This window comes from Ciconia boyciana, chromosome 7 (genome assembly GCF_034638445.1).
Source record: "Ciconia boyciana chromosome 7, ASM3463844v1, whole genome shotgun sequence".
Taxonomy (NCBI): domain Eukaryota; kingdom Metazoa; phylum Chordata; class Aves; order Ciconiiformes; family Ciconiidae; genus Ciconia; species Ciconia boyciana.
This window is the reverse complement of record NC_132940.1, coordinates 61,242,421-61,263,175: the sequence shown is the minus strand read 5'-3', so window position 1 is coordinate 61,263,175 and position 20,755 is coordinate 61,242,421. Positions and strand designations below refer to the sequence as shown.

The following is a 20,755-nucleotide window of genomic DNA, read 5'->3' as shown; positions in this document are numbered from 1 at the left end:
ATAACAGGAGACCATGCAAATAAGCATCCGTTGTCCCACCCTCCTGATAAATCCAACTCGCCGAACAAAGCCCTAAAATAAGCTTCCACTTGGTATTTATAAGCTTCTAATCATAGCTGCTGCTTTATATTTACCTTCTCTGTTTCTTCTTGAATTATTTGGGGATTTATTGATTGATACCTAACAGGGCCATACCTGACAAACATGGCCATACAGATAATTGGTTGAGAGTTAAAAGCACTCTGGGAACAGTTGATAATTTTGATTCATGCTGCTGAGACGACAGTGTGTTTAGAATAGCCATGAAAAAGAATGTGTCAGAAGCAACGAGCAGCAAAGCTGTTTAAACTTCCACTTTTTGTGGATGTGTATCGATTCAAACCTGCTAATAGTTAAAAATTTGATGGTGCTGTGTGGCTGCTTCCAAAATTGCGAATAGCCTGGAAAAACTATTATATATATTTATATATATATATATGTATATATATATATATAATGCATAGAGATTAAGAGTCTTTATTTAGAAAATGAATTAGCCAAAAAACTCTTAAGAGGCAAGCAGGAATGTATGGATTCAGAGTAAAACTTGGAGAAACGTGAGGGAGAACTAGAGGCGATGGGTTCGTTTGCATGAATTTCTTAATCGAGATTGTGGTGTGTTTTATAGCATACCATTTCATATCTGGTTGGTGTGTGTGTTTGTGGTATGGTAGCTGCCGTGCTTATTTTGGGTGTTTGGATGTCGGAGCAACCCAGCGAGCCAGCTCCTGGCAAGCTGCTGTCACCGAAACAGTCGTGCTGCCGCGCTGCCTGCCAGGGAGCGGGGCTTTAGGAGCCCTATACGCTGCTGGAGCAGACACACGCATCCCAAATTCTGGTTGCTGCAGAAAACGGCATGCATCAGTACGTAGTACTACAGCTTGACATCGCGATTGCTTTCCTGAGGGACTGGGAGCAAAGCGTTGGTCCACACTTGGAAGCTGCTTCGGCGCTGGGAGCGTGGGTAGGAGCTTGCCGCTGGCAGGCGGCACCTCGCCCAGCGCTGGGTGCGTGCCGGCAGTCCCAGCCGCTCCCAAGCCAACACTTTGAAAGGCAATTTGAGTGCCTGTTTTAATGGGTAGAGGAATATGATCTGCACGGCGCCGTTTGTGAGGGGGAAGTGGAAGATAGGCATTTCTATTCTTGGATCTGCTACCCCTGTGTTTAAGTAAATGCTTGTCCTGTTCCTTCTTTCTCGGTAGTAATTTCTTTGAGGGATGTGTTGCTCCTTACTGAGCACCTGCAAACAATCTCTGCTACGACTGCACTGAGGTTATTACAGAGTACCGTAAGAATAATATTGAAGAAAATGTTCAGTGTACAATGCAAGGACAGCTCTACTTTTTTCCTTGAAAAGGTACGACATAAATCACAGGACATGAGATATTTAAGTTAACAATGTACTTTTCCATCAAAATATACACTCATTGCACGTATTATGCCCATGACATTTGAGTAAGATCAAGGAAAATTCTGCCACGTGTCAATAACTTACTGCTTCCTTCCAATATGAAAAGAACCAGAGTTTTCCAAAAAAGTGATTCAGCACTGGTGGAAGAAATGGGGTGATGGCATCATCAATAGTACTTAAACAAAGTCAGTAAATGACTCTGGAGTACTTTTGTTTGCTTCAGTCACCTCTTCAATTGCGGACCCAGCATGTGCTCCTCTCTGCCGCTGTGTACTCTATACAGCATGATGGTACATTAAAAATGCGTTGGTACTTCTATTATGCACCCTTATCCCAGGCTGGCCCTATAGCATAGCATCAGGACCTCTTTTTAGTAGGGAAATTACAGTTTCAGATTGGGGATTTAAGTGCATTTCCTCTGGTCTTTTCCATGGACAGCATTGTGCCTTTATGTTGGGAGGTGCACTTGTATGTAAAGATTTCTAGTTATGCTCTAAATATGCCATTTTAAGGCAAAATAAAGAAAATTATGGCTTATAATTGCCTGAAAAGTTAGCAATTACTGCTGTGGTAGGATGGATGCTGTCTTGTACAGGCAGAAGACTTGGAGGAATGTTGCAGGGATCTGATTTAAAATCCATACTGTAGCTTTTCTGCAGAGCTCTTTTAAAAACTGAATGGGAGAGGGGAGGGATCAAGGTTGGTTTTTTGGTTTGAGGGTTGGTGGTTTTTTGTTTTGTTTTTTTTAATAAAGGAGCCTTGCCATGTAAAGAGCTGTAAGCGGAAATCCTGTCCCATTGATGCTGTCCTTTATGAATTTCAGTCTGAGTCACTTCCTTCTCATGCAGTCAGTGGTTCAGATCTTGGTCATGTAGTGACCTGGTAGTTTGAGAAGTTTTGTGTGCGGCTGCAAGTACTGTGGGAACATAAGCAGTTTTGAGCATTCTTACAATGCTTTTGCCTATTTGCTAATAAAACATCTTTTTTTCCTTCAAACCAGGTAAAATCTTTTTTTTTTTTTTTTTTTTTAATCCTTATTGAAGTTTGAAGAACTGAAGATAGCCAAAACTAAAACACTTCAAATGGGTAAAAGTAGAAAGCAGGAGATGGATTGTTATGTGCATCCTGTCCAGGAGCTGGGTGGGTGCTGGGAACTGGGTGCCAGAATAAACAGACCTGGCCTGGGCAGGGAGGCAGCTCCAGGGGGTTGCATGCACCTTTATGTAAGCATTCCATAAAGAATATTTTTTGTGGTGATTTGAGAAGATTTGGCCCTACTGGGTCAGAGCAGAGGCCCATCTAGCCCAGCGGTCTGTCTTCAGCAGTCATGATGGGGATGCTGCTGGGGGAGAGCCTGCAAGCTCGGCCCCGTCCTGCGCACCGGTCCCTGCTCCTCCACCAGCATCCAGACCTGCCGGGCACGACAGGGTTTAGTCCTGCCAAGTCCTTTGGGTACCCGCTTGTCGGCCTGTTGTTTGTGAACTTGGCTAAGTCTTTTTTGAAAAGCAGACGTGCTTTTCAGCTGCCCAAAGCGTGCAACGCTGACTTGGTGTCCACTTTACTTCTCTGAGCAGCTGGTTTCTTGCGCATGGAGTTGGCATGCGTTACGTATGGAGAAGAGAGAAAAAACAATTGGAAATAGTTCAAAGAGTTGTTGCAGACTACAGATAGATCGTAAACTTTTGTAGTACCATTGTCATACATGTACAACCAGCTCAAAAAGTCAGCGATGTTGCTTTCCTATCATTGAGGTTTTGTAAATGTGATTTTGTGCACTGAAGCAGCCTTCAGGTACTCCCTCAGATGCCTCATATTCCTGCCTGCATTGCTGATGGACATTTCTCAGGAGATATGGCTAGCTCTATGCACTCATTTTTTTGAGGTGAATGTGTCAGGAACACATGGAAAATGGGCTTAGCAAGAGAACTTTCTAACTATGGTGGTTTTAATTTGAAAACATTCTGAAAGTACTGAACTCGGCAAAGCAGAAGTTGTGAGATGAAGCAGTAAATTTGAGTGGTATGGCTAGCCTGGGCTGATGCTAGCAAGAACTGGTGCCAGCAAGTATCCCTGGGCTGGGTGGGATGCGCTCTGCAGGCTGTTAGTACGTGATGCAGAGTGGGTGACGACGTACAGAATAAATAGAGGTGATGCTTTCTTGATATACAACCCTATCCTGTTCTCCCTCTCTTCTTTGTAACATTTAAATATATTTAGGAAAAATATTCTTTTCTATTTTTGTTTTTTTGATTGTATCAAGTTTTTTTTAATCCAGAGCCTGTGAATGAAAGGGAAATTGAGGGAGCCATGAGTCAATGCAGACAGGAACCAGGCGAAGTTCCTCTACTTACTCATTCTAGATCCTGTCAATTCTTTTCTATTTTGGTCCTGAATCTGTTTTGCAAGTTTATTGGGCTGTATATGTCTCTGTACCTGTATATCCTATAGATTGAAAAGCTTAAAAGAGTAGTTTCATCACTTCTGGTCCATGTAAGCAGAGAACCTGAGAAACACTATGGCAATATATGTAACTTTTATATTCTTTTAGCCAGGAACTGATGATTTGGTACAGACTAATAAAGGCCTTTGTTATACCAGTGTAGAAATGTTCTGCAGACAAAATTTGTCGTAAATGGTTCTTCTGCTGACATACAAAATATCCCTACATAACTGCAGCTTCCCTGGTTTCCCTAAATGTATTTGCTTCTATAAAATAAGGAGATTTAACAAGATTGTCTCCTGAAGACAACCCATCAAAACTGACACAGTGATTTTATTAGTAACATGGGAAAAAACACGCTGAAGACTAAAATACATCTGTCACGATACGTGAATTTTAGTATTATACCAAGTAATGAAATGTGAAACATAATATTTACTGGAAACAGAGACGTGTTGAATCTTGTGAGTCTACATCAGCATCACATGAAATCTGAATAGTATTACTGTTTGTACTGCATTTTTTTTAATAGTTTCAGCAAATAATACTACTTGGCTGAGTTGTTTAGATTTATATCTAATTAGAAATAGATATTGTGTGTTGTGCGCATGCTGTTTTTCTTTAAGTTTTAATAGGTGAGAGGAAATAGGATGCATTAATTAGGGCACTAGTCTGAACTTGAGAAACCAGTTAATTTGTGACACCAGGGAATTTCCAGTGTGATATTCTTGTGCCTCTGTCTTATCTCTTGCGTTATGACGGAGCTTGTGGTTTTGTTTGTTTCTATTTGGAAATATGCCTACTTCAACATTTTTTTATCATTTGTATTTCCTCTAAAATAATAGGCTGTGAAATTGTTTGTCCAGGCAGAAAACAAAATGGTTATGAGTTTCAGATACTTCTGATGTTAACGTGCTGAGAATACTCCTTTGTGTACCAGAGTCAACTCCATTAGCTGGGACACACAGATTCTTTACCAAAGACTATTTTATTGAATAGTCACATAAAGTAGCCACTTAAACAACCTCTATATAGACTGATGAATATATTAGAAACATATTGACATTATGCAATGTTCAAGCAAAGTACATTCCCAAGTTCATGTCAATCTGTGTGCATGCAAGAATTTTACCCAGATCAGGCTTAATTTATGTCTTTTCTTCAGCAAAAAGAATTGCTAAGATGTATATCTAGCATTGCTAAGATGTATATCCAGCATCACCACGACAGACACTGTGTTGAGGGAGAGAAACAAATTTCCCTTTCCTCTGCTGTCTTGAAACTTGACTTGCATCATGGGGCTTTGATGGAGAAAGGTAAAAGCTAAATATCACAAGTAGACCAGTGATACTGAAAAGCAAGTCCTGCCCAGTGCTAACGTACTCCCTCCCTCAGCCGTTGCTTTGCCCAGCTCCAAACCCAGCAGTGTTATGCTTTGAGCTGCCTGTGGGTAGTTCCTTCCAGTGCATCTTGACCAACTCTTGCCCAGAAGTCCACCGTGTGCAAAATAATATCCAGGAATTTACAAGCCTATGAAAGTTTGCCTGCATGTGAAATGTTGGGAGCATGGAGGTATTTTCCTGCTGTACCCATACTGCAGGAACAAACCCAAAGTTTACAAGACGCCTGAATGCCATGGCAGTCCGACCTTCTTTCACACCACATCGCTTCATTCCGGCGGAAGGCTGTTTTGTGCTTCATTAGCAAACTGGGGTGGCTGGGGCACAGAAAGAAGAGATATTCACACTCTATTTTTATGCACTTATCTTGAAAGACTAAAGAACCAGCTACGTAACTTAGGCACCAGAAGTTGTCGATAAGAGATTATCTTCATCAGCTAAATATGAACATTGCCTCTTAAATTGATGGCACAATATTCTCCCATCTTGAGTCTCAGCTGATTTTAAAGGCGAATATAAATGTTTCAAACTTGGTTTCATCCAGACTTTTTCTAACTGGAAATGCAAACGAAACATCAGGGTAGCTGGGGATACATGTCATCTGGCATGGCTATAAGCTGCTCTGAGACTTGGTCTCCTGGGCATCCACAGCTCTGAGGCATAAATGGGGCAGAATGGGTGACCACAATTCTGGTTACATTTTTCAGTCTCATCATAGGCACTCAGACAAAATAAACCTCAGTCGAAGCTCCCTAATCTTCCTAAGTGTGCTAGCCTGCTAGAAACACAGCTCCAAGTCCACCTTGGGCATATCTAGTAAAGAGTGGGGAAATCTGGTTCCAGGGCTCCCATTTGACCTTATGAGTGACTTAAAAAAACCTTTTGATGGTAGCTGGACTTTTCCCCCAAGGCTGTTTTTCACAATCCTGATCAACCCCTGTAGACTCTCATATTCTTCTTCTCGTCTGCTTTCATCCCTCCCTTGTCTCATGTTGCCAGGAGGATCTCCTCGGCGGGGGGAGCTGGATAAGCTATCTGCTCCATGATTTATCAGGAAGTCGGTGCTGAATGACGTAAAGCACAGCCTCTTCCCCCAGATGATCTTCATATTATCTCAAGAATTTGCAGCTTCTGCTGCAACTGACAGTCAAATCCAGAAGACTGAAATCTGAGAATTTTTTCCTAGGAGTTTACATAATTTATAGATATCCAACCAACAGAAAAAACATATCAAGTACATTTTCATCCTGCTTAAATGCTCGGTGGTTAAATCCTGGTGGTGGGGAGAAGAGTTACACAAAGGTCTCAGAGCTTCAGAGCAAGATAAACAGTGTATTCTCACCAGTTAAGAGGAGATAACGTGGACCACCGACAAAGGAAGGGAACCGTGTTTCCCTTATTTGGAAATATCTGGGACATTAAGCCAGAAGGGAGAGGGTATTTATAGGGAAGAGGCAGAACATTTCCTCCCTCCGGAGTATAAAAAATAAAACACCTTTAAGTCTAATAATTTAATGAATAACCCTTACTTGTATACCCAGATGTTCTGAACAATGCCCGTCTGTATATTCATCTGGATTTGCAAAGGCGGTGAAATGAAATTTCACGTCCCGCTGAAGTTAATGGGATTTGTTTACCTAACTCTCTTGGGCTGTGCTACAAAACCCATCGGTTAGTTTTCCTTTTCTGAGGAAGGGTGGAATTTGGTTTCAAAAGTCATTGTGACCCTTCAGTATATTTTCTTTTGGGGGGGGAAGAACCTTTATTTTTAGAAATGCAGGGTGATGCTTTGAGTATTGCAGTTAACAGAAGGGATAGACACTGTTCTAAAATGAAGCAGCCATTTCAGTTTTCTCCAAGGTTTATTATAAAAGGTTTTGTCCTGAAGCTTCAGTTTGGTTTTTGGTGTATTTTTTTTCTGTAAGGAGCTGTGCTTAGAAGCAGCTGCTTTGATTTACCCTGATCCATGTGACTTTTGCCTGAATTTCATCTCCGCAATGAAATCCAGATCAAGTTGAAATTCCTGTAGCTTTGTTGAAGCCTTCCCAGCGAGCTGTAATCAGGTGGATACTTCTGTGAAATATTTTAAATATTCCGAAAGATTCTCAGTGGCGAAACTGGTTGTGCAAATATCCGAGATTGTATTTTGCCCTCGTCCCGTACAGGACTGCTGATTGCACAGGCAGTTCTTCCAGCTCACTAGTAGTTAATCGGTACAGACGTTATAGATCAGGGTTTTTAAACATTCTTGAGTGCACTCTTCACATCACAGGCATGGCAGGGCACTGATAACATCACGTCAGCCTTTTTTAACTTTTGCATTGTAGGAATTTAGCACCTGATCTTTATGAAATGTTCTGTTTAATATAATTCTAGCTCACGTAATCGTAGTTCATCATTCAGACTTGACTGCAAAACAGTTTAGGCTGGGATTAGTCAAGTAAGTTGATTGTCGTCTGTCATGAGGAAGATAACTTATTTCTGTTCTGCTGTCAATCTATAGGTGTTTGGGTTGATTTAAAGAGGGAAGTGGAGCTCTTCGTCTCCCCGTCTCTGAGCTGTAGTGCCTGGGCTGAGCGGAAAGAAAAAAGCGTTCTTTCTGTTTCTGGATTACTGCAGTCTCCTCCATCACTCATTGAAATCTGATTATCTCATAGTTTTCATCTGGAAAAATAGGTCAATAATTTACATCGGTAACAGAAAAGCTAGTCTGGGGTTCATTCAAAAAATATCGTGACTCTGCAGCCATTCACTAGGTTGACAATGAAAAATCGCAGTACAGGCTCCATGGAAAATCTTTGTATTTCAAGCATTATAATGTGGAGTGATTTCCCTCCCCTTGAAAACAGACTTTTTGTGGAATCTAACCTTTTTAAAAAACATGCAGATAGTATAAGTAGTGCCTAGAAAAAAAATTTCTGCTGTAATGTAAATGTTAAGAGAAAATCAAGAACAGTGAAAAGGTGACACATTTTCTGTATTTGCCCTGCTTTAGAGAAAGTTTTCCCTGCTTACCTTCTCGTAAAGGATGAATAGCTCGCTCTGACTCTGTTCGTGAAATAATGGTAATTGCTAAAACCTAGCATCCCAAAACACTTTTCCTTACCCCTGGTGAAATCTAAAGAAGACATTTCTCCATTAATTTCTTCTTTGATTCAAGCAGCACTGAGGAGTTGTGACTGAGGGCAAAATTTGGCTTGTAGTTGTTTTCTTAAAGTTGCTCAGACTATAATGGGCAGCCTGATGCCTTTGCACTGGGGAAGTGCTCTGCTGCCTTCGTATTGTTGTAGCAAACTCAGTGGCTTTACGAGGTTCACTGCCAAGGAGGTTGTTAATTTTGGCTGAGGAGCTCCGTTTAATCCCGACCAAGTTTGGAGCTCATACGGAGTCTGTTTCAGCTGTGCTGTCTGATTGTTTTCCTGTGCAAATATGCAGTTTTGTAGGTTATTTTGCTAGGTGTTTTTTTTTTTAATCAGGAAAATACTATTATTGTGTTTAATGGGCAGATTATCAAAGGCTTTTATTGGCCATTTTTCCTATGGTCATATTTTTGAAGGTCAAGAAAAAGTAAGTTTTATTTTGGATTCAATACTGGTGCCATTGTCCCCCTGCATCGGAGATAGTATTTCAGAGAAAAATATTGCCTGACTGGCATGGGGCAGCAGTCACAGGATTTAAAACCCTTGACTGGTGACACTGGAGACTTGTCAAAGTCTGTGTTTGATAGGGATTGTGCTTTCCACCTCAATTCTTAGAGGGTGTGGGGATCACCTCTGCCATGGGTGGACCTGCTGGCTGTCTGGGCAGGGAGACCAGAGAGTGATGGAGACATGCCGGTGCTGTCTGCTGCTTCTCAAGCTGGTGGTGGGATGCAACGGAGCCATCAGTGACCCGGCTGGGAAGAGAAGACGGTAATTTTTAGTGCTGTCAAGCTTGTGCTTTTCATCAGTGTAAGGAGAAGTCGTGAGACTCCTTTCACTGTTTGTATTTGTGGTGCTCGGGCTCTCGCTTCGCCCCGCAGCTGAGAGTCAGTTGCTGTGATTGAAGGGAACCTTTTCTTTCCGAGAGGAAATCTTGCCTCTGTAAATGCCAGATAACGTCATTTCACAGCTGGTATCAGACGTCCTTTTGAGTTGCTATTGAGGCCTTTCACATGTTAAGAAGCGTGGGTGTCCTGGCCATGCAGTTGTCCCTCCCCTCCTCCTCCTGCCTTGGGCTGGTGAAACCTGTAGGGCTTTTATGGCCATGTGGCTTGTGGCAGCCCCCGGGTGATCATAGCGGTAAGGTGGTGGTCTTTGCAGAGGTTACTTCTCCTTTTGAATGACCACTGGGTTCATCAGACTTGGAGGGCTGCCGGAGGCTGCCGTGCCAGATTGTACCCCGGCTCTTGAATACTAACGAAGGCCGGACAGACAGGCGGTCACAGGCTAAAGCGACAGGGAATGAGGAGAACTGAGAGGGGGAAAGCATGGAACAGTACACAAATAAATGAAAGGAATTAAGGGTGAGGCGATGCCACGCATCCCAACTATCACAGGAAATCATGAGAGGTTTGAAGAACTTCATTGTAGCTAGGAAAAGATTAGCGTTTGTTGGCAAAGTTTGTAGCGGGAATGAAACATCAGATTTTTACCTGGAAAGTGGGAGTCAGGAGCTCCAGGAAAATTTTAGGAGGGCCTTTCAGTCTCCATGTCGAATCAGAAAAAATTGTTGTTAGAAATGAAAGGCATTCATGGCGACAGAGGTAGACTGCTTACAAATTCCTGAAAGAATAGGTAGAAAAATGTTTGGCAAAGATGTATCAATTATATGTAGCTCTTATAAATCCAACCAATCAGAAATGACAGAGAAAAGGAAGAAAGTCAAGAAAGAAGAGAGGTAATTCTTTTTTAAAAACACAGACAGACAAATAATTTCATTTACACTATAACAGTTCTCTCAGCAGTCCTTAGGCACCTTCCTGTGCCTTAAGCAAGGTGCAGGAAGGGACAATGATTGATTAAAATAATTCCTTAATTGGAAAGGATTGATTGTGTATCTTTTTTTTTTTTTACCATTTACTGCAGTCTCATAGTATCAGACTTGGTGAACTGCAGTGGGCTACAGGGTAGTGATATCTAACGCTCATATAGAAGGGAAAAGATGAGAGAAGAAAACTTTATTTTCAAAGTCTGTCTGTATGATCTGAGTAGTGGCATTGAGCTGCTGCTCCTTCTGGTGCAAATTCAGCGTGCAACCCACGGAGCAGCGCTGAACGTCCCTCCTGGGCGAAAAGATGGACCTGCTGTATCTCTAAGCTGATGAGGGTAGCGCTTTAGGTCAAGCTGGAGGGGCTCAAGATTTTTAGCCACAAAGATACAACCATATTAATAGCTGTCACACACATGCGTGTTTGCCGGGATGAGGAGGCGTTCCCACGTAGCGTATCTCCACCGGTCTCACGCACGGGGATGCTTGCCCCCTGCTCAAACAGGAGGGTTTTTGCCTATGCCAACACAACTTAGAAGAACACTGTGAAACTGCGGCCTGTAGCACTGAAATTATGCTAATAAAAATCGACGGAATTTTAAATAGTTGTTCTTGGTTAGCTACTTTTGTATGAATCAGCTGTGCCCTTTTTAAAAGCATATTTGACAAAAAGATGGAGGGGTGGCCACTGCCCATGGCAGCCTGCTAGCCAGCCCTTGTTTATCTGCAAAGCTTTTGCTGTCTTCTCAAACCCACATAGCGTGCGGGCTGCTGTCATATAATACCAAAAGGGAAGCTGCTGAAAATTTTTTAAAAAAAAATTATTTTGACACAGAAAATAAGCTAAAGCAAGTCAAAAGTACGAAAGAGAGCACTCCAAGAAGAGGTCCTGTGTGTAAGCGGTTTGTTGTTCCAGCAGATTCAGCTTGGGCTTTCTCTGTTTCTGTGGGTTATGTCATTGTTTAATTTGGTGTTCCTTCAAACCCGGCCAGCTGCAGCCATATGCAGCGCAGTGCCTCTGTTATCTTCTTTGTGAGATGTACAAAGCGCTTTCTTAAGATGTAAAATGTATGTGATAGAGGTGGGGGGTTGCTGTATTTTACGAAGAAAGCCCTTTTCTGCCTTCTAATGGACCAACTGCGTGTTCACAGTAGGAATTCACTCAGATCTGTAGCCAATAAAGTAGGAGTTGTTATTGCTGTCTTCCAGCAGTAGCAGCAAAGAAGCAGAGAAAAACAAACCCAACATGTCACTTACACTCCGTTTGTCCCTTGCATCCAGCGTTTCATTTCCCTTGTAGGTTACTACTGATCTTATTTTCCTTGCTCCATCCCAACGAAAAATATATACCAATATTGGGGGACAGGGAGGATTGAATGCACTTACATTTATTTTCAAAACACTTTTTAGCAGAAGTGACTGCGTTACGTACATCTGAGTGCTTCCACATCTGCTTGATGTGAAAACATCTGATGCTCATCCATGCGATAGCAGGTATCTCTTGTTAAAGAAGGATGGCTTGAAGCAGAGAGACAAACCATATGATGTGAATTTGCACTCCAGGTATTTTGGAGTGTCCTGCCCCATTGACAGTAGGATACTGAAGCAGTTGGTGTAAAACTATCAGGTTAATAGACATGGACTATGGCCAGGAGATCTCTGAAACACATGATTAAATCCATGCCTAAATTACAGTGGTGTTGAGGCAAACAGTTATCCTTTGCTTTATGTCCCAGTGAGTCAGGAAGGCTAGAGATTTATTTTTTTGTCTTATTTGAGATCTGAAAAAGTAAGTTTCTGGGGTTTATGCAGGGTTTTTGTTTTGTTTGCCTTCAGTTATTTAGGGAGTGGCTTGATTATTTTGCTGCCTGCATATGATTTGGTCTTTAAGGTCAAATAGTGAAAGATAAGCTCATAGACATCAAGTAAGGCATTTTAGCAGGAGGATTAAGATAGCAATAGTGGGAAGGCTTTTAGAAATGGAAAACATATGTGAGATGCTCATGCGCAGCAATTTTTCAAGAATTAGAACATGTTTCAACGATTGGGTCTTTTCTGAAGTTGGATAACGTTGATCTCTCTACCTTGGACATGGGAGCTGCAGTCATGTTTTATCGCTAGTGTTTTTATTAGCTTGCGTGTAATTAGAAGAAATTTGAAATATTTAATATTTAGAATTGAAATCTCATCCAGGTATTTGTAGGCTTAATTAATAATCTTCCTTGGTGTATTATATTTTAGCATGGTGTGATTGACTGTTTTGAATATAAATATTTCTTTCACAAGTTTTTGATTCGGAAGAGCTCCCCAGTTTTGGAAGGGGTCCTGAGAAGAGTTGCATAAAGCGCTGTGTGTTCAGAGTGGGACTGGATTTGCTCTTCTCAGTGTTAGATCTGTTAGCCAGCACGTAGCCCTGCAGTTCGTCCCTGGCCCTGCCCTGCCCTGGGCTGCCTCCCTGGCAAGCTGGAAAGATGCATCAAATGAGATGAGGCAGGAATCTGTCCTAGGTCTGATTTTATTCAATATTGTCATTAAGGAGTTGAAGGATGGAATAAGCATGGATTCTTATTAAATTATAGTCCATATCAGGCTCTGATAGGGTTGAGAGTGCTTGGTGGGTTAAGAGGGAGGGAAGAAGGACAGGACAGGAGAACTAAAATGGCCTTGAAAGAAAAGCAGTTTGATCAAGGCAAGAGCGAGGTATTACATTTTAGCCAGTCCTTCTCAAACCTGCATTATTTTATATTTTTTACTGTGTAATATTTCTGCACAGTAGTTCTGGGAGGTATAGTAGACTACAAAAACTAAGAGTCAAGTTGCCCTGTAGACAAAGAGAAGAAGAAACCTCAAAGCGAGCTGGGTAAATGGCTATGTCGCTCCTTACTTGGTGCTGCTAGGGCCTTGGCTGGAGCGGGGTGGCCAGGGCTGCTATTGCGTCTTCAGAAGGATGGAGACCAATTTAAAAAACATTTTAGAGGACAGCAGTAAGCGGGATCTGCGATCTGGTAAATACAGGTATGGAAGAAATGAGCTTGCTTTGTTTAAAGAGAAAAATGCTGTCAAGTATGTGAAAGATTGCAACAAAGAAAGTGGTGATGAACTCGTTCATGGTGGGTGAGCAGGAAAGAAGTAATAGGTTTAAGGTGCGACAGGGAAAGTTGAGGAGATAATCTTCCCAGTGATGAGGAGTTAGATGCTGTGGTAGATTGCCACGATCACAGGGTGGGAGGTTATTTATTTAATTTTTATTTATTTTTTAAAAAATGGGCTAGGCGGACGTCTCTGAGGAATGGTTTAGATATAGACGATCATGTTTCATTGTAGGAGGACGGGCTCGATGACCGTGTCACATCCCCTCCGGTCCTGGTTTCTGTGACTCAGCTGCAGCGTGGCATCTGCAGTTTTAGGTTTGTTCTTGTACAAGGAGTTTTTTAATGTGTATTTCTACAGTCCTCTGGAACGAAGAAGTCTGTATATGTTCTTCTTTGTGTCTTAAGCTTTGACACCGGCAGGCAGTTCACAAAGGAGCTGGGCTGTGTTTTGAAGAGTTTGTTTTCTCGTGGGTTGTAGGTTGTGCTGTACGTGACGGATAAAAGATCTTTCCTAGCATTAAAGCCGGTCACAGCCCCAATAAATCTGGAACAAATTCTGAGAAAGCATGTCATGTTATGACTGGCATATCTGTGAGCATGGAGCTCTGCTTGAGAATTAGACTAAAAGTTTGCAAAGTGCTGGTGCTGATGTCATTCCTTTGGAATGGAAAGGCTGTTGAAACAGTAAATACTTTCTGTGGCCAGAAGCTAAGTCTTGAGCTGGACCTTTTCCTCTCTGCGAAGGAAAGAATGCAGAACAAACCTAAAATCTGTATTTGCAATGGGAAAATCTTAATTAGTTTTAGAGCTTTTAGCTATTTCAAACCATTTACATACACAGCTGCTGTTCATGCAAACATGAAAACTATTCATGGAAACTTCAAACTTACCTTGAAATGACAAGTTGGTTTTTTTCCCTGTTTTTTAAAGCTGTGCTTGGTGTTCAAAAGTATGGTTGGAAAGGTCTGAAAATTATATTTGTACTGTACGTGCAGAAAGGAACATAGACACAGGCTAAGAGAAGCATACAATAAAAGGCTTTAGTTCAGCAAGACTTAACATTGAAACCCTGTTAGCACCAAACAGCTGCTGGGAAAGTATTTAATTTTCAGGGGCATTTACTCTTGGTTGTATCTGTGGAGTTTTGGTTACGACCCAAAACTCTGAAAAAAAGAGAGATGACCAAAATACAAACTTAGAGGTGGTCCAGGTCTTACAGCTGGCTTCTCTGCTACGAAAGGTTAGTCTGAAACACTGGATGGAAATAACCCACAGCCTGCGAATGAGAACGTAATGCTGTAGCTTGGGACAGCTATAACATCTATGAGACACTGAGATCTACAGGATAACTCGGATTTTTGTACTGTCCCTCAGAGGACCCCATTGAGCATTCACAAAGAATTCATCCCCACCCCCAGCTTCCTCCTAGGAGGGAGAATTTTGCCACAGCAGATGTGGGGAACAGATGTTGGGAGGAAAAGTTATAAAGGGACAATGACCTGAAGTGTTAGTTGGGCTCTTCCTTGACTTGACTGAACTTCTGTTCCCGAAGGCAACGGAGGAAGGCAGCGCGTGTCTGCTGCCTGTCTCTGCAAGCCCCAGTGGTAATGTCGGGGGGTCGACATACAGAGCTTTTATTTGTTCATGTCAGACACTCGGTGCTCAATTAGCTGGGAAAGAGAGAGGAAGGGACAAAGATCTAAAAGCAAATCAGCTGTCTGTCACTCAAGGACAGTTAGTGCTAAGTAGCTGAAGCATGCCCAGCCACCCACCACCTTTCCTGAGCAGCTGTAGGTAATTTGTCTGAATTTTAGTCTCCTGTTTTACATCAAGGCTTCCCCTTTTCTTCCTCCGGTTCTTCCCCACCTTTCCACCGCTGCGTCTGTGATGCCTGGGAGATGCTCATGCTCCTCGTCCCTGAATGCTCCAGTGAGCCAAACAGTAGAAGAGTCCTCAGTGGCTGATGAGTAACAATAGCGCTAGGAAAAAAAGGCTTTTCACTAATTCTGTATTATCAGGATAGAGCATATAAGATGTTGTTTTTCCCTCTCTGACATTTTCTATTTCAGCGGGATTTCAGCTCTTTGGCTTGGGAGAAAGATGTTGAGTTTGACACTTAATGTGTTATGAGAGAGGTTGGCAGGTGAGACCAGCTTCCTACTGAGGGAGGGATTCATGACAGGTCTCCTTCTCCTCAGCTCAGTCTAGCTCAGGAGACTGAATAATTATATTTATTACTGAAAGGAGATCAACCATCCATAGAAGCCTGCGAATTTTTTATGGCTCCTGAAATGGGAAACTAAATATTTGAAATGCTATAAGAAGATGACAATTCTGTGAGCTCCTTTCTCTCTCCCAAAAAGGTTGGCTTCAGTTTTATTAACAAGTTTTTCCGTGGGGCAGTTTTGCGCTGGTTTTTTTCTAGGTTTCAGACAGAGGTTGGGCTTGATGACCTCTCCTGAGGTCCCCTTCCAACCTGAGCTAGTCTCTGATGTTGTTATGGATGTCACTCATGCATATTTATTGCTTTCTGTCTTTAATTTTATATTTGCTCTATTTTCACAGGGCATTACCTATTATTTGTGAGGTGGTTTTACTTTGAATTCAGTGCAGGGCTCTTAAGGCACACGCTGTCCTTTCCATACGGTACAGTGATTTCAAAGCTTGTGATGAAAGGGCACTTCTTACTATAGGCTTTTCTTTCTTTGCTGTTGTTCTTGTAAAATGATTCATGGCATCAGCAAATCAGTGACATGGGGTACCTCGGCTCTATACTCATGAAGTGGTTGGGGTGTGTGCTGGGTGTGCAAGTGTTCGCTTGTACCTGCCCGGTCTCACTGCCCAGAACACTCGGGAGGTTCAGCACGGGGGATATCTGACATAGTTGGTCCATACAGCGTATGTCCATCGTCTTATACATCTTGTTCTTTAGAAAATGTGATGCAGCGCCCATCCATATATGTATCATTCACCACCTTCAAATTCAGTTCTTAATTTTTTTGCACTTACATTGTCACCTTAGGCCTGCGTGTGTCCCATTGCCTGCCTCTCTTCCCCCAAAATCTTTGAAGAAGACTTCTCTTTGTCTACCTCCAGTTCATCGGTATAAACTCTTGGTGACATAAATATCCACTTTGTCCACATAAATATCCACATGTCCTTAGTAACTCAAAGCTTCAGTGTATCTGGTACTCAGAGCCTTCTCCTTGTGAACAAGCTCCATACTTGGGGAGCTAATATAAAAAAAATTCCTTAGTAGGACTCTTCATTGAGAAGTCTGATTGAAGTACTTGGAGTTTTATTATTATTTATTTGCTGGGTATACCCAACTCCCTTAGGTCTTAAAGTCAGTTCCTGTATTTGGAGCAGTTTGAACCTTCAGCCCTGACCTGCAGGGGTCAGAGGACTTAGTTACTGTACAAAGCGATCGTTTTTCACGGGAGAGGAAAGTGAGATTTCTTTGGGCTTCGGGGTTTATTTTCCTCTCCTGCTTCTTGTGACACAGATAGCATCCTTGCTAGAAAGCAGAGAGAGGCAAGAAAATTCAGTCCACATGTTTGGGATTTAAGGTTGAGAATGATTCACGCTTAGCTTCTGGGGGTTGTAATTAGGGGTGACATAATAACCATAAAGTTTCAATAAAATAGTAGCAGCATTTTTGTTACACTCTGTAGCTGCAGAAGCTGCTTCTGATTAGCATCCTTCAAGATAAGCCTACAGGACCTCCGCAGTTTCCAGATCTGGATCCAGGCTTTTGTGGCACAGCCCTACTTCTGTGCTGATGCTGAAGGGAACCCTGAATTCTGAAACACCCCAAACTTTGATGACATTTTCACTTGGATCAGCATCTCAACTTTTTCCTTAGCCATTTTAGTCCATCTGTGTAGTTTTCAAGTCAGTATTATCTTATGCTGGCTAAATCCTGCCAGTTTATACACTTTATAATACACTCTAAGGGTTATCTACTATGGAAAAAAGCAATCATGCTATCCTCCTCTTCTGCTGAGTTACTGCTACTCCTTTCTTTTCCAAGTGGCTGAGACTAAAAGGAACCCAGGAATGCATGGAGCAGGAGATCTGTCATTCCCGCTCCACACCAAGGTGCATTCTTGTAGGGAGAGATGGGCATTTACACTGGAGTTCTGCCATCAGCATTCAGCCAGTTCTATTCTTTTGGCAGCTGAGCACATGGAATTTTTAAAAAGAAGATGTACTTTTTTTAAAGCAGGTCACAGACAAAAATAAAGACACATTCTTGGGCTACAAGAACTAGGTCAGGCTTTGGGGGAATCATTTGCGAAAGCTGTTGATCTGATCTTACCAGTTTTTCTTTATTAATATTTTTTGCTTCCTATGCCAAATTTGTGTGCTTTTTATAAAGAGGTCCTGCTGATTTTGCTTTAGGTGCGATGTATTCTTCTGCTTTGGCTAGCAAGCTTTTTACGTTAACATTTTAAAAAAAGAAAAAAAAAAATCAGAGAAAATATGTTTCTAGTTTTCCATTAGAGAATACTGTAGTGGAAAGTGAGGCCTCTCTGTGCTGCGGTCCAAAAGGAATAAAGCTGCTTTGTGTCACCTCATTACTCTAAGCTGATGTTTTACCTCAAGACTTTTTTGGGGGGAGGACAGGGGAAAGGCTGATTCCACCGCTCAGATGATGGCCTCTGCAGCACCTTCTGTGCTTGATTAACCTGTCTAATGTCGGGGCAGTGCTTCACACCCTGCCCTGTGATAACGCTGTGTACCCCCGCAAGAGCGGGTGCACCAGGCGCAAGGCTCAGGGAGGGAGGACGGGTTCCTGCTAGCCAGGCATCCGAATTAGCCCGGCATGACTTTATTACCTCCGTAGTTGAAAGGCGGCTGTTAAACGAGCTTTGAGCATGACACGGTAACAGCATTTAAGGGCAGGTGGCTGTAGGGTGGGTGCCGGGGCTCAGGACGGGCACCCTGCGCAGCTCGGCTGGGCTTTTCCTGCACGGGGCAAGGGTGCTGCTCCTCTCCGGTAGCCCGGTGCTCTGGCGAGCCAGGCGGGTAGCCCGGCTCTACAGCCCGTGGAGTAAGGATGTGTTTGGCTAACAAACCAGGATTAGGTTCAGCAGTAATTGAGCTGTAGAAACCCCTGGGCCTCTTCCACAGCCGAGCTTTGGAAATAGGATGTTTTTGCTCTGTGAAAGCAAATCCCAATTAATAACACTGTTTGTGGAGGACACCTCTACAAATAATCCCACCTTTCTGAATATCTGCAATTGTTGGAAGTTTCGTTCCCTCCTTTGTTACAGGTTTTTAATATTAATCTATATAACTGCATGCCTTAAATTCACAAAAGCAAAGCAGCTGATGCTCATGTACAGGTAATCTGTCTCTCTCTCCCACCCCATTTACAAATTCCTGAAGGATTATTGATATAGCTGACATTTTTGTTTAATTTTGGTCATTTATTTTTCTTCCTATTTCCACATTCTCTGTTTTACAGAATTTGATTCGGAAACAAAAAGGGTTCAAGACATTCTTTCTGGAATGGAGACACCACAGGTATGTGATCCCAAGTTACCACAAAAAATAGCCAATGTGATAAGCAGATTGTGAGATTGTGTCACAACATACTGGTGATTTCACAGGGGAGCACCTCTGAATTTTTTTTCCTTAATAGATTGTTGCTGCTGTATGTATCTAGCTCATTTTGCCAGGATATAAAGTTGAAGCATCTTTCCTGCTCTTGGGTATTTGTGGGCTCTGCCCACTGCAGGAATCACACCAGTCGCCTGTTCCAGAGGACAACTTCCAGTATTCATACTGCAATGGGGAACCCAGCGCACTGGGATGATTTACATTGCTCCTACCCCCTCTCCCCTGGATTTAATTTTATTTGTCATGAGCAATTTATGTCTGTAATCATTATTAAATTAAGCTAATTCTATTATTCAGTGGCAATATTGCTATATTCTAAGTTTGTCTGAGCCATGAAAGCACGTGAATTGTAATGGAAATTGAATCACCATGCTGGGTGTGACCACAGTCAGGTAAGGTTTTTAATAAATCTGGTTGTAAGGCCTTTGAACTTGATGGTTTTCTGGTTTGATGTGTCAAATGAAAACCAGAAGCGTATTGTGGATCTAAATGAATGGTCTAAACAAGCACTTGAAGAAGCAGTCCCGAGGCAGAGGGAGACGGCTGTGCTTTGGGAGTTTTACCTCCTTTGCTCTGTCAAGGCTCAGGCCTTTCTTTGTCCAGCTGGAAAGCTAGTAAACAAATAAGGAAATAAAAAAAAATAACAGTTGGAAAGCTCATCTAAAGATGGAGTTCAATAGCAGCTGATAGAGGCTGATATAAAGAAATTCTGCAGTGGGAGCGTGAAGGGGTGGCTGTTCCTTAGATGCAGAAGTGGCAGAGCTCAGGGAAAGGCAGGCGTGAGCACAGGCTGAGTTTTATTTTTAGGATCTGTTCTCTTGGATGCTTTTGTTCTGAATAAATACATAAGGTGTTTGGTCTTAAATTGCTCAGTCGGTAGGTGTTGGATCCTACTGTCATGGCATCTACAAGAGCAGCTTCAAAGCCAGCCAGAATCTAAAGCAGACCCGCAGATGCTAAATACCAGGGGCTGCAGCCCGACTTTCTGTTTGCAAGAAGGAAAGTTGCCTTATTTCACGTAGAGACAAGTGACAATACTAAGCTGAAGACTTGAGAGAAGAGTTTCTGGGAGATCAGAAGGAAAGAAAGTACAATTGTCACAAAATTAGGCTAGTTTATTGTACGGAGTGAGTCAATATTTTTGTATGGAGGACTACCTGAATGTTGCTCATCTGGTAAAATGCCACAGCCAGATGCCTTTTACAAAGATCCAGAGAGCTGACATGAAAAATGTGTTATTTCATACCTATATCTATAGAGGTAAGGAGAGAAGCTGTTTGAGCAGTTTGCAGGATTCTGAGCTCTGTACAATTAGGTTTATGGTAACCAGAGCACTTAAAGCAGAGGGGAGCAAGAAACTACCAATAGACAAAAATAATTTTCCTTGAATCATTTCAAAAATAGGAATCTTAAAAAAAAAAAATAAAAAAAAATCTAAAACATGATAAATGCTAGTTCAATACTAATGACATTTAGTGAGAAGATGCTGGGGATTATCTATTATTCTCTCTGTAACTTTGACATTTGTGAGTAATTAAACTCATAGGAGTCTCCCAAACCATTAATTGCTATGAATGATTACGTCTGTGCGTAGTCAGTATTATATCTGATAGAAATACATCATATTATGCATAAATAGTCAGCTGGGCCATATTTCTTGCTGAGCCTTATGCATATATGAATGAACAATAAAACAATGTATAGAAAAACGATTCTGTAGAAAGAAGCAACACAATTAAAATGAAAGGGCACGGAGCAGTAAGAGCAGTAAGTGGCA

At 42.0% G+C, this 20,755-nt stretch overlaps 1 protein-coding gene across 6 annotated transcripts in view; it reads left to right on the top strand.

Annotated features, from left to right (window-relative positions):
* The window catches only part of FNDC3B (fibronectin type III domain containing 3B), a 215,028-nt gene that overhangs the window by 118,833 nt on the left and 75,440 nt on the right, over positions 1 to 20,755 (top strand). For all 6 annotated transcript variants that reach the window (XM_072868986.1, XM_072868988.1, XM_072868987.1 and 3 more), the window contains one exon: positions 18,824 to 18,882. In XM_072868986.1, the coding sequence (XP_072725087.1) occupies positions 18,824 to 18,882 (59 nt within the window). The remainder of the gene's footprint in view (positions 1 to 18,823; positions 18,883 to 20,755) is intronic.